Source organism: Desmodus rotundus, chromosome 10 (genome assembly GCF_022682495.2).
Source record: "Desmodus rotundus isolate HL8 chromosome 10, HLdesRot8A.1, whole genome shotgun sequence".
In the NCBI taxonomy this organism is placed as follows: Eukaryota; Metazoa; Chordata; class Mammalia; order Chiroptera; family Phyllostomidae; genus Desmodus; species Desmodus rotundus.
Genome location: NC_071396.1, coordinates 86262601 through 86275202, shown reverse-complemented (window position 1 = coordinate 86275202; position 12602 = coordinate 86262601). Strand labels below are relative to the sequence as shown.

Genomic DNA, 12602 nt, shown 5'->3' with positions numbered 1-12602 from the left:
AAAGCATTATCTTACTTTCATGTGAGTATAAAAACCACTCTTGACAGGTGTGTTGTGAAAATGAACCCAGTTTTCATACCTTTGGCTTTAATGACCATGATCCTTTGCTGCAGGTCAATGAAGGGCTGGATCAGGCAGAGCCGGGGCTCCTGCTTCTGACTCACGCAAATGCCATTGTGATTTACGACCATCCAGCTCCGGTCATACAGCAGCCCTTGATTTCCTACAGGCCACTTGGTCACCTAAACAAAAAGGTAAGCACATTTTAGGCCAGCGCGCCTCAAAAATGACCTTCACATTATTGCACAGTGGCTGCACAAATACAGACTGACTTCAGGAACACAGTGCATACTCTTGAAGGAAGAAAGGGAGGAAGAGAAGAAAGTAAAACAAAGAGGACACTGCAAAGAAGACAATGCAGGACCTGGGTACCTTGCATTCACCCTATGGATCCACTTTCCACTTCAACCTGTTTGTTAAGTGGATAATGCATGTGTGTGGTACAACATTCAGGAGGAACAAGGGGGAGCTCTGACTGGTGTAACTCAGTTGGTTGGGTGTCATCCCACAAAGCCAAAGGTTGCCAGTTCAATCCCTGGTCAGGGCACATACAAGAGGCAACCAATAGATGTTTCTCTCTCATATCGATGTTCGTCTCCCTCTTTTTCTCCCTCCCTTCCCCTCTCTGTAAAAATAAATAAATAAAATATTGATGTGAAATGATTAGAAGGAGATTAGGTCCTGAGGGTGGAGCCCTCAAGAATGGGATTAGTGCTCATATAAAAGAGACTTGGAGAGATCCCTTATGCCTTCTACCATGTGAGGTCACAGCAAGAGACAGGCATCTGTGAACCAGGCAGTGAGCCCTCACCAGGCGCCATATCTGCCAGTGCCTTGACGCAAGATTTGCAGCCTCCAGACCGTGAGAGATAATTTCTGTTATTTATTAGTTGTCCAGTTGACAGTACTTTGCTACAGCAGCTGGAACGGACTAAGACACCACCCATCGGGGTTCTCTCTGGCATACCCCACCCTTGCCTGCTTGGCCTTTATCTGCAGTGTGATTCCATTCCCTTGGGTGGTGTTTGGTCTTGTGCATGTTTCCCTTCTGGGACATCCCCCTCCCTGGGGAAGGAGCCATTTCCATTCTGCTCATCATTGTACACCAGGCTCTGGCCCACAGCCTGGCAAGTCGCAGCTGTTCACTATGTAGTTTTTAAGTGAGCGGATGGATGGAATACCTTCAGCAATGTATGAAATCCTGCTGAGACTCAGTGTCCACATCTGTAAAACAGAACACTAGTTCCTGCCCGTGCTGCCTGTGCAGTGTAGCTGTCCTGTGGAACATGACCCAGCTGTGAAAACAGAGTCCACATACACAAGGGAAACATGGATTCTTCACCTCCCTGCCTTTGGAAGTGGAGGTGAACTCGCTTGTTTTTGGCCTCAGACTAGAGGACAGGCTTCTGTGGGACCACCCTGAAATGCAGGTTACAAACAGCCCTGACCGTGGTATGTCTGACCAAGAGTCAAAGAGCTTGTCATCCAAGAGGCTCAGGAGTCTGGGACTGCCTGGGACACACATAGATTATAAAGACAGCCTTGCTTTGACCACAGCAGGGTGATGCCAAGATAGGCACTCCAGTCTCCCAGCTCGGGCGACTTCCAGGACAGCAAATTTTAAAACATAACATAGTTCACCCTGACCGGTGTGGCTCAGTGGGTTGGACATTATCCCACAAACCAAAAGGCTATGAGTGCAATTGCCAGGCAGAGCCCATGCCTGGGTTGTGGGCCAGGTCCCCGGATGGGGGTGTGCAAGAGGCAACTGACTGATGTTGCTTATATATTGATGTTTCTTTCCCTCTCTGTCTCCCTCCCTCCCTCTCGCTCTAAAAATAAATAAAATATTTTTTAAAAATTTAAAACAGCCCTGGCTGGTGTGGCTCAGTGGATTGAGTGCCAGCCTGAGAACCAAAGAGTTACCGGTTTGATTCCCAGTCAGGGTACATGCCTGGGTTGTGGGCCAGGTCCCCAGTAGGGGGCGCAGGAGAGGCAACCACACACTGATATTTCTCTTTCCCCCTCCCCGTCTCTAAAAATAAATAAATAAAAGCTTTTTAAAAGCTTTAAAACATAACATAGTTCAATTCTACATGGAGGGCTAAGCAGAACAAGTCACATAAGTTCATGGACCCAAGGAGTCAGCAGACCTGGGCTCAAATACCTACTCTGTCATTTATTAGCGGGTGATCTGAATAAAGTGCTTAATCCCAGTAGCCCTCAGGCTCCATATTTATAAAGCGGGGATGATATTATCATGTACCTCACATTATTGTTTTAAGAATCAAACAAAGCACATAAAATGCTTCAGTAGGGAGCCAGCCCATGCATTCAGTGAAAGTGATATCCATAATTATGAACGGTAAGTATATACTCACCACTCAGGAACAGGGTTCTCTCAAGGGTCCCCACAAGCCGAGCCCTGTTTGTAAGTCAGCCCAAACCAGAAAAGGCAGACTGTGAATGGCTCTACATATGTCAAAATACTCTGAACTTGAGTGAGAGTTTTTGCATTTTTTCTTCAATTTGTAAAAAAAAAACAAAAACCCTCATAATAAACAAAAAAGAAGCACTTTCTGTTCTGCTGTTAAAAGCCTTATCTCACCCTGGCCATGTGGCTCAGTTGGTTGGGTGTTGTCCCATAACCCAAAAAGTAGGGGTTCAATTGCCAGTCAGGGCATGTGCCTGCACCTGCATTGAGGGTTTGGTCCTCAGTTGGGGTGCATATGAGAGGCAACCAATTGATGTTTCTCTCTCACAATGATGTTTCTCTCCCTCTCTCTCTCCCCCTCCCTTTCCCTCCCTCTAAAGTCAATAACAAGTCCTCGAGTGAGATTTAAAAGAGAAAAATCCCTTACCTCAAAGGCAGCACAGGATTTGATTGGGTAGAGGTAAAGGTTGGTGAGGACATGTGGCCCAAGGTCTCCATCCAGGACTCCTGCAGCTTTCTCTGAAGGGGTCTCCCAGGTCCTAGTAGCCTCCGGCAGAGGTGGATCCAAGCCCACAGCCTCTGCAGCAGTGGGCAAGTCACCCCAAAGCCTGGAGTCTGTGGGAGTGTCTTCCTGAGGTGGGGGACTGTGTCTGCCCACAGTGGCTGGCACAGTGTTCCGAGGCTCCCTCTCTGCTGGTGGAGCTCCAGCCTCCTCAAGGGCGGGCTGAGGGACAGGCTGGCTACTTGGTGGGCGCAGTCGGGTTGCTATGATGAACTTGAGAAAGGCTTGGGCATCCTCAAGAGTAGACATGTATCCAAATGAGATCCGCACAGATCCTGTAGGCTGCCCGTCTACGAGGTCCACATCATCTCCACACACATGACCCGCCTAGAAGAAAAGGCAAATAGGTCAGCCACTCCTCACAGATAAATTGGAAACAGTTTTGTAAAACAAATTTTGTTCATTTTATAAAATCAAAGTGCCCCAGAAAGCAGAATCACAACTCTAACACGTGCTAGGAGCCCAAGACAGTTTCACAAGCACAGGGGCTCAATTTCTAGACCACACTTCACTCAAGTGTAAAATGGGGTCAACACCAATCTCAAGGGGTCACTAAAACCTTCACAGAAATACTTCATGGAGAGCATTTACCCAGAGCTGCACACAGAGAGAGGTATTGAAAGACAGACCAAAGCTTCAGAGGCACTAAGGGATCAGCCTCATCAGAACCAAAGTGAGACCTGTATCCCTGAGAGCTGCCCTTTGAATACAGGGCAAGACAGAGATGTTGCCCCTGCGAACCACCATCCTGAGGCCACTGTGAAAGCCAAAGGAAATTTGAGTGTCCCTGCTGGGTGGTGGGGAACGAAAGGCAGGAGGGTCCCCATGCCCCTCCAAGCTCGGCTACCCGGTGTTGGTCACTACCCGGATGTCTTCCTCCCCCAGCACTAAATCCAGGTCAGTCGTCCGAAGAGATGAGGCCACGGCACTCCACAGGGTCACAAAAACAGGAACTTCAGTTGTTTGTGTTCTGAGCTCTGCTCTCTCTTTTTAAATAAAGCCCAGTACATAATTGGTTGAGATCTGGTGTATACAATATTTAGTGGCAACCAAAAGAAATGCAAGTTAGAAACTATTTTGAAATAAATAAGGGCTCTTTGCCACTCAAAGTGTTTTTACGACATGGTTTGAAACAGGCTGTGCATTCAAGGGAAACACCTCAGCCCAGGGGAGGCAGGGAAAGAAGGGATTCTGAGGGAGGCAGAATGAACCCCACCCCCCCCCGCCCCCACCTCCCAGGGCTCCTCTCCTCCCCCACTCCCCCAGCCCAGAGAGGAGCTGACGCCAGCGTGGAGCCTTTTACCCTTGAAGGACTGAACTAGTTAAGGCACTCTGTGGGTATGAGCACATTCCCACGTGGGTTTGCCCCATGTTAAACCTCTCTTCAGCCTTTAAACTTTTGCATTCAAAGTAAAAAGTGGCTTTCATGGAGATAGCCTCTTGAAGCATTTTATCTATTTTTGTCAACCCCTTTTCTTTTGCATATCCACAGGGTGGGCTAAGAAAAAGGAACCAGACCCCACCCCAGACAAGTGACCAGCCTCCAGTATTGTTGCAGGCACTCCACTGGGTGTTGCTGACAAGCGTTTGGTCCACAGGGCCTGATACCAACCTGAAGGTGCTTCTTGACCATCTCGTCACTTATCCCCAGGTGCCTCTGGCAGGCCCCAGTGTTACAGAAGCAGCCCGTTCGCACCTGGATGTTGTAAAGACTGGCCATTTTCTCCACCTGTGGGTTTAATATGACATGGAACCAGTGTTAGGAATGTCCAGTTTTACTCTGACTGCCTGGGAGAGAGTCTCAGATCAATATTTGGACCTTTCTTTCCTAACAATAAAATGAAAGTGGGAGACTGCAATTTGGCTCCAAAGTGCCATAATCCATCACAAGTTTACTAAACACATTTTATAAGATGTCACTGATAATTACAGTTTATCCCGTTGGGTTGTAGATGTAGTCCAAGCTAGGGCCCGCACATTGCAAGTGAGATTAGTAAGCACAAAACCAGAGTGCGCTGGGGCGTGGGGCAGCCACTTGGCGTGTCCTGCCACAGGTTGATCACAGAGCAGGCCCCCACTAACCCACCTCTGTAGGGTACATGGAGTCAGTCTGGCTTCCTCACCCAGCTGTCTGGGGAACTAAGATAAGCAGTGTTCCCCTAGCCTTGGGACTGGGTCCAATACACTGTATTCCAATAGCCTGGAGCAGCCTCGCATGTGCAGAATCTTGCTGTGTTATACAATGTATCCTGACACCGTGCCGGCTTTGTGTACATGTAGTTCACACTAAATGACACACAGGGACATACAGTGTGACATGCAGGGTGACACATGACACGCAGGGGACATGCGGCTTGTGGCATGCCGCCCGTGATTAGAGGCACGTCAGGCATCCCCGCGGCTCCGCCAGTTGTCTTCCGTCCCCCCAATCCTGTGAACCTTTCCGGACTTGAATGGCCACCACACAACCACTCAGAGCAGCCCTGCCTGGGCTCACAGCCTGGACTACAAGCACTATGTGTTGACACTGTGTATTACCAATTTGCTTTTCATAATGTCCTTAATTCTGGGGCTGGATCTCAGAATTGCTGTTCAGTCCAGAAGTTCTAAGGCTCTCTCTTTCCGGTCGCCTGGAAGCTCTGGAAGGTGATTCACATTCATTCAAGGTGCAAAGCAGGGTTAGCATGGGGGATATGTGTCCCAGCATATCTGTGTGTGGGCCCAGGGCTCAATTCCCCCAAGGGCCAGGAGCCCATGAGGGTCCTTAGCCCTGGTGGCTCAGGTTAAACTTGGGGGAGTCACCTAACCGCATTCAGAGAAACAAAGGCGCCAGGCTGGGGAAGCCTTTGAAACTTTTCTCCCTGCGAAGTCACATATGGGGTGGCCAGAGATAACCCCGAATATACAGCACCCTCTGCAGGCCACAGGTCCCCAAGAGGTCAGCCTGGGCCCTGGCTGTGCCGTACATGGCAACGGTGCCTCCCTGGTCAAGACCACGGCTGTCTGCCCTGGACTGTCGGAATGAGAAGCTATTCTCTAGGCTGAACTGAGAGGCCCCCAGAGAACAGTTCCGCTCCTGTATCTTTGGCCAACAGCTCAGTGATATGGAGATCTGATCGTGAAATCTCAGGAGTCCCGGGCTCTCTGAGATGAGACCTGGCAGCACCCTGGGTCTGGCCAACTCCATGTCAGGTGGTCTCCATTCAGAGGGCAGTGCCTGGGGAAGTCCCTCACTCCCCCGGCCCGACTCCTGCCAAGCTGAATTAGAAGACTCCTAAAACACCCTTCTTCCCACCCGCTCCTAGTTATCAGTGCTATGAAACGAGCCACCCACATTTGGTGGAATAAAACAACAACCATTTTATTGTGCTCCCCCCCAGCCATGGTGAGTCAGTGATGCAGAAAGGGCACTGAGGAGACGACTTGACTCTGTTCCATGATTTCTCGGTCTTGGCTGGGAGGTCTCAAAGGCTGGGCGTGGTGTGACGTCTGGGGTTGGAATCATCTGGAGACTGGCTTACTCATGTGCATGTCTGGCCTACCCTGCCAGACCGGCCCAAAACAGTCCTATCACCATAGTGCCTGCACTTGGCCTCTCCCCGTGGCTCGGCCTCCTCACACCATGACAGCCTCGGGGTAGAACATCTTACGTGGCAACTCAGGGCTTCAAAAGTGAGTGACCCAGGGAACAATGCCAACTAGCCTGCAAAGCCATGCAATGTCACCTGTGGCATTTTATTGATCATGAGGAAGTCGTAAACCCACCAAGATGCAAGGGGAGGAGACAGAGCCTCACCTAGAAGAGGATGTGGGTAGAAGGTGCTGTTTTGGTCACCCTTTCCTTCATCCTAATTTTCTATTATGACTGAGTTTCCCTTCACTCTGAACCAGGCTGAATCCACACAGGCCTGGCCTGTGCCCAGCCAGGTGAAGAAGTCGGTTGCTGTGGCTGGATGAGCCCTGTGCCCAGGGAAGGTGAGGACCCAGCCCGACCACAGGGCAGCACCAGAGACTCCTCACCCAGGAGCATTTGTGCTCAGTGTTCATTGAGCACTTGCTTTGTCCCAGGCCCTGTGCTAAGGGGCTGTAATGTTGTATCTCTTTTAATCCTCATAACAACACAATCAGCAAGGTGCCTTGTTATCCTCACTTCATATAGACTTGGAAGCTTAAATTACCTTGCTCAAGTTCACAGAGCCAGCAAGAGGCAGTCAGAATTGGAACCCATACTCTTAACCACTGAGTAGAGTGATTCCACCAGAGGGAAAAAGAAATTAGGAGGCTTGAGTATCAAAAGCAAGAACCCAAAGGCTTCTCATAGAAGGCTAAATTCTTTTACACATCACCTCAAAGAGACAGCCAAACCCAGCCATGACACCATCTGGTCCCCACACTGTGAAGCTCCCTTAGCCCAGGAGAACATCGCTGGACTTTCCTGAACTAGCATGTCTGGCTATGCCTTGGCCCCAGGATCCACACATGTGACCAACTTCCTCTACAAACACACAAAGGGAGACATGTGTCCTGTGGGAATGACTTTCCTGGGGAAGTCAGTGAGGCACCTGGACAGGCAGCTCTTTCTCCCTGGTAGTTCCGCTTATTTGCAGATTCCCTGAGCAAATGAGAAATTCTTTCCCCACTCTGCCTACCACAGCACACTGCGTAGTCTGTCTTCCTGTACCCCTCAGGAAGCACAAAGTTATTTTAGGTTTAAGAATAAAACTTATGTTGCCCTGGCTAGTGTGGCTCAGTGGATTGAGTGCCGGCCTGCGAACCAAAAGGTCGCTGCTTCGATTCCCAGTCAGGGCACATGCCTGGGTTGTGAGCTGGGTCCCCAGTAGGGGGCACTTGAGGGGCAACCACAGATTGATGTTTCTCTCCCTCTCTTTCTCCCTCCCTTCCTTTCTCTCTAAAAATAAATAAATAAGTAAAATCTTAAAAAAAAAAAACAAAAACAAGAATAAAACTTATCTCACCACTGACCTAAAATAATGTATTTATGAAGGCAAACCTTTTGTCTTGATGCATTTTCCACACACACATCCCACGCCAAAAACCCAAATGCACGCTTCTGTGTGTGCTGGGGCTGCTTCTGCAGGTGCGTGGTGAAGGGGCTCCAGGAGTCTGCAGCCAACCCACCCAGCATCAGTGAAAACTGACATTGTCCCTAGAAGAATATTTCTCAAGACTATTCCTCAGTCAGCTTAGGGCTATTCAGAAGAGAGGGAAATGATTCCTTGAGAAATGGATGTTGTTTGAGAAATGCAGGGTTTAAGAAAGGTGTTTGGAGGCAGTGGCTTTCAAAGGAAGAAGACAACCATCTTCCAAACTTATTTGATGGTCAGATCTGCTCCTCACAGAGCAGCTGGAGGAACGCAGGCTCTGGGAGAGACCGTGGGGTCCCTGCACCCAGTCTCTGACACTCCATCTGATGACCACCTACCGCCATGTCTGAGTGCTTGGTGTCACTGTGGACTTTTTAAAGGACTGGACAGTGACCAGCTTATTCACCTGTGGCAAGAACACAAGCAGTTCCCAACCTACAAACCACTGTTAGCACTACTTTCTTGAGAAAATAGATACAAAAAAATATATCTGCAGAAACTATCTTATAACCAACCTACCAAATCCTTTGAACTCATAATATACATGAACTGTGGCAGAAATAAGGGCTCTTGTAGTACTAAGAACATCATTCTACTTGCCATTTAAAAAAAAGTTCTGCTTTCCAAGCAACATGCAAATGGTGGAAACAGGCCCATAATTTTGGGTGACGCTGTGATATGGTCTCCTGTATCACCTGGCCTACCAAGGTGTCCGTACATAAAACAACCTCACACATGGTGTTCAGTCTACACTGCTTTTGTGTCTACATGACTTCAGGGTGTTTTTCCCTTGCTAGTAAACCTCAGCTGTCCCTCTCCACCGCAATCAGAGACTGGGCCTCTCTCTTCCCACTTGGAAGTGAATAAAGAGGGCTGGAGAACTAAAAAGCCGTGCTTGTTCGAACTGTGTGTACATGACAGTCAAGAGTCTCTTGGGAAGGGCCAGTGGCCTCTGCCACCACACGTGGCCTTTGCCACAGCTACTGCAAAGGTCCAGAGGCCCTGACCACACACTTCAGGGTTGGAAAGGCTGCAGAGTTCCAGACAAGAGCAATTCTCTTGTGAACAGGTGAGCACAGTGCAAAGAAAACCCACCTGGGAATAGCCAATGACGTTCCCCTTGTCGTCGAGCACATTAAAATTGATGATTGGACCTTGCACCTCTGGGCTGCTGAACTCAGAGTCGCTGTAAATCCGCACCACGGGGGCTCCGTTGGGGTACCGGAGAGACAACAGGGCAGTGTAGGTGTACTGGGTCAGGGTAAAGGTGTGCTGCTTTATATTCTCCATCCCACCTCAAAAACAATTATGAAATGTGGTTACTAAGGACATCATTTCTACTTGTCATAGAAAAGAGATCTGAGTTCCAAGCATTAACTTTACATAAAATTATTAACTTTATATATAACTTTGTATGTGAGCATTAACTTTATATAAAATTCACTCACTCATTTTCAAGTAAACAAAATCATTATGACTGGAAAACTTGGACCTGATAGTAATGACTCTAAGTACTTATAAATATTTGGTACTGCCGTACCCTGGCTGGTGTGGCTCAGTGGATTGAGAGTCGGCCTGAGAACTGAAAGGTCCAGGTTCAATTCCCACTCAGGGCACATGCCTGGGTTGTGGGCCAGGCCCCCAGTTGGGGTGTGTGAAAATCTGGTGTGTCTCTCCCTGTCTTTCTCCCTCCATTCCTCTCTCTAAAAATAAGTAAGTAAAATTGTTAAAAATATATATTTGGTACTGCCCCTATGGTAAATGTTTTAGGTCTCTGGCACTAAACAAGAGTTTACCACTGCTGAATTGTTCCACAGGAATTCATGTCATCCTCTTTTTTAAAATAATGTGTTTTTTTATAATGTTAGTTAAGTATTCAGATAAGTTAGACCTTTTAACAACAGATAGTAAAAGTGTACAATTTTGTTTTAAATGTATCATTCTTTTGCTGCTGATTTTTGTTAATGTTTAAACCATTTTAATATAATACAAAGCAACTAAGGATATATGCTACAACATGAATGAACTTTTAAAACTTTGTGCTAAGTGAAATAAGAGAGACCAAAAAAAGGACAAATATTGTAGTATTCCCCTTATATAAAGGTGCCTAGGATAGGCAAATGTATAGAAACAGAAAGGAGATCAGAGGTCATCGGGGCTAGAAGGAGGGAGTGGGGAGTCCCTGTTCAATGGGGAGAGTTCCAGCGGGGTGATGAAAAAGTCCTGGAGATGGAGGCTGGGGGTGGGGGAGTCGCTGCACAGCAACGTGAGTGTGCTCAGTGCCACTGGACTGTGCACTTCAAAGTGGCTAAACCGGTGATTACACACACACACACACACACACACAGAGGACAATTTAAAAAAGAAAAAGAACACTTAAACTGGAAAAACCAGTGTTTGCCTTATTGGAAAACTGATATTGTCCATCTGCTTTCAAAGGTGCCCTGCCCCTGTCAGACCCTGCCACCTGTGTTTTGGGTCCGATGTTAATATCTTGCCTTGGAAAATGCTCATTTCTCAATGTTCGTCTTGATTTTCTTCTCTTTGCCCTGGATGATGCCCACTCACTTCCCTGCGGGGCAACCCTGTCTCCCCAGGCATCCTGTCTGCCCCCAGTGTTGGGCTAAGGCTGCAGATCTGCAGGGTCCCATTACTGTAACTAAAGAGAAAGAACGGACTGCCTAACGGCTAAGTCACGCCCCTGGTTCACCACAGCACCACCCCCATAAGGATGGTAGGAGCAGCACCAACCAGTTCTAGAAGCTCAGCCTCTACCTAGAAGGAGCACCCAGGAGCACAGCAGGAGGGACAGAGGTTCTTCTAGTCATGTACCTGTGTCAAGACCCATAAATGGAAGTGGCATCTGTTTATGTGTCAGCCTAACATCTGCCCACACACCCTAACACTTGTCAGGAAGGAAAATGTGCATCGTTGCCAAGGCCAGCATCAGACATGGTGGTTGGAGGCTCGGGGTTAGGTGTTGGTATGTCTTGGGCTTACATCCCAGCCCTCCCAATTACCAGGTCCCTGACCTGGACATTAACCTCTCTGAGCATAAGTTTCTTCGTGGATCAAGTGGGCTTGGCATCTAGCTCCCCAGTGTGGCTGCAGCAAGAATCCCACAAGGTAAGAGCTGAAAAAGGACTCAGGATCTGTAACCAAGCCCAGGCCAGGAACCCAGGACGTCTCCTCTGCTTCTGGGAAGCTATTAATCCCCTGATTTGGGATATCTCTTACCTGTTAAAATCTTCTCTTAACAGACAAAAAAGCAAAAGCCCCAGTCTCCTGCTTTTGTCTCAGTAGTCATGGTGAAGTTCTTTGGAATCAGCCTGAACTGCAGTGATTGTCCCGCTGCGTGTGCCAGTCCCTGGCACAGACTCTCCTTCCTCTGAATCACACCCCTGCTGGGGCTCCTTCGAGGACATGGGCTACAGGAGCAAAGTCCACAGGGATACATGTCCCCCTACCTGTGAGGTGCTCAAGGGCGTCAAATCCATGTTTCAGCGCTATCACGTCAAGGAATGAGATGGTGCCATCTTCAAACCTGTAACCAGGGTGAGGGGAACAGGGGCGAGCTGTGGCGCACGTCTCCATGTGCATTTTGTGGTACGAAACGAGGTTTCAATTCTAGGCTTAGCCATAATCTATGAGAACCTTCCTTCTGCTGCCTTAGATACCATTGCCCTCTCCCCCTCAGGACAGAGGGCTTTGCACAACAAGCCCCGTCAGGCTGCCTCTGTCCTGGAACCACTCTGCAGCTCTCTCAGGGTGGCTGGAGGTAGCAACAAAAGGCCCTAAAAGATAGTCGCCATCTTCACACATTAACAAGCGGAGAGATGCTTTGCTGCCCCAGGAAGACTTTGGCCTTGACAAAACCTCAGGTGCTCTGGGCTCTTGAAATGTTGCACTTGACCCCAAGAGAGCACGACTGACAGGGCATCAGTTCAGGGTGATCAACCATGCAGCTCTGGGGGTCTTCACCAGAGTCTGTGATTCCAAAGTCTATAGAACCACAGGCTTTGGTAAAAAAAATAATAATAATAAAATAAAATAAAAATAAATAAATAAATTATGAGGCTCTCAACACAGCTGATGTACCTCCTCCTGATCATCAAGGTGTTCATATGTCGGCATTTTATAATTATTCATTCAGTCAAAATATTCACCAAGTCTTTCTTGTGCTGCCCACTGTTCTAGGTGCTAAGGACGCGGCAGTGAACACAACGGGTGAAACCCCTGCCCACGCAGAGCTTCCGTTCTCCTGAGCGCACAGAAACGAGGGACAATGAGCAACACACATGCAGGGAAAAGCCAAAAAAGCAACAAGCCAGGTAGTGACAAATGCAACAAAGATGAGTAAACTGGAGGGCTGGCGGCTGCTTCAGAGGAGATGGTCAGGGGAGGTCCTCTCCAAGGGAGATCATTCGAGCAGAAACAGAGT

At 48.4% G+C, this 12602-nt stretch overlaps 1 protein-coding gene across 3 annotated transcripts in view; it reads right to left on the bottom strand.

The window, feature by feature from the left end:
- The window catches only part of MOCOS (molybdenum cofactor sulfurase), a 49782-nt gene that overhangs the window by 25516 nt on the left and 11664 nt on the right, over window positions 1–12602 (bottom strand). For all 3 annotated transcript variants that reach the window (XR_008425340.1, XR_008425341.1, XM_053913037.1), the window contains exons 5-9: window positions 11629–11705; window positions 9257–9456; window positions 4669–4785; window positions 2922–3383; window positions 80–242 (exon numbers count right to left, since the gene is read on the bottom strand). Coding sequence is in view for 1 of the 3 variants with exons in the window: in XM_053913037.1 (XP_053769012.1) it covers window positions 80–242; window positions 2922–3383; window positions 4669–4785; window positions 9257–9456; window positions 11629–11705 (1019 nt within the window). In the remaining 2 variants the exon portion in view is untranslated. The remainder of the gene's footprint in view (window positions 1–79; window positions 243–2921; window positions 3384–4668; window positions 4786–9256; window positions 9457–11628; window positions 11706–12602) is intronic.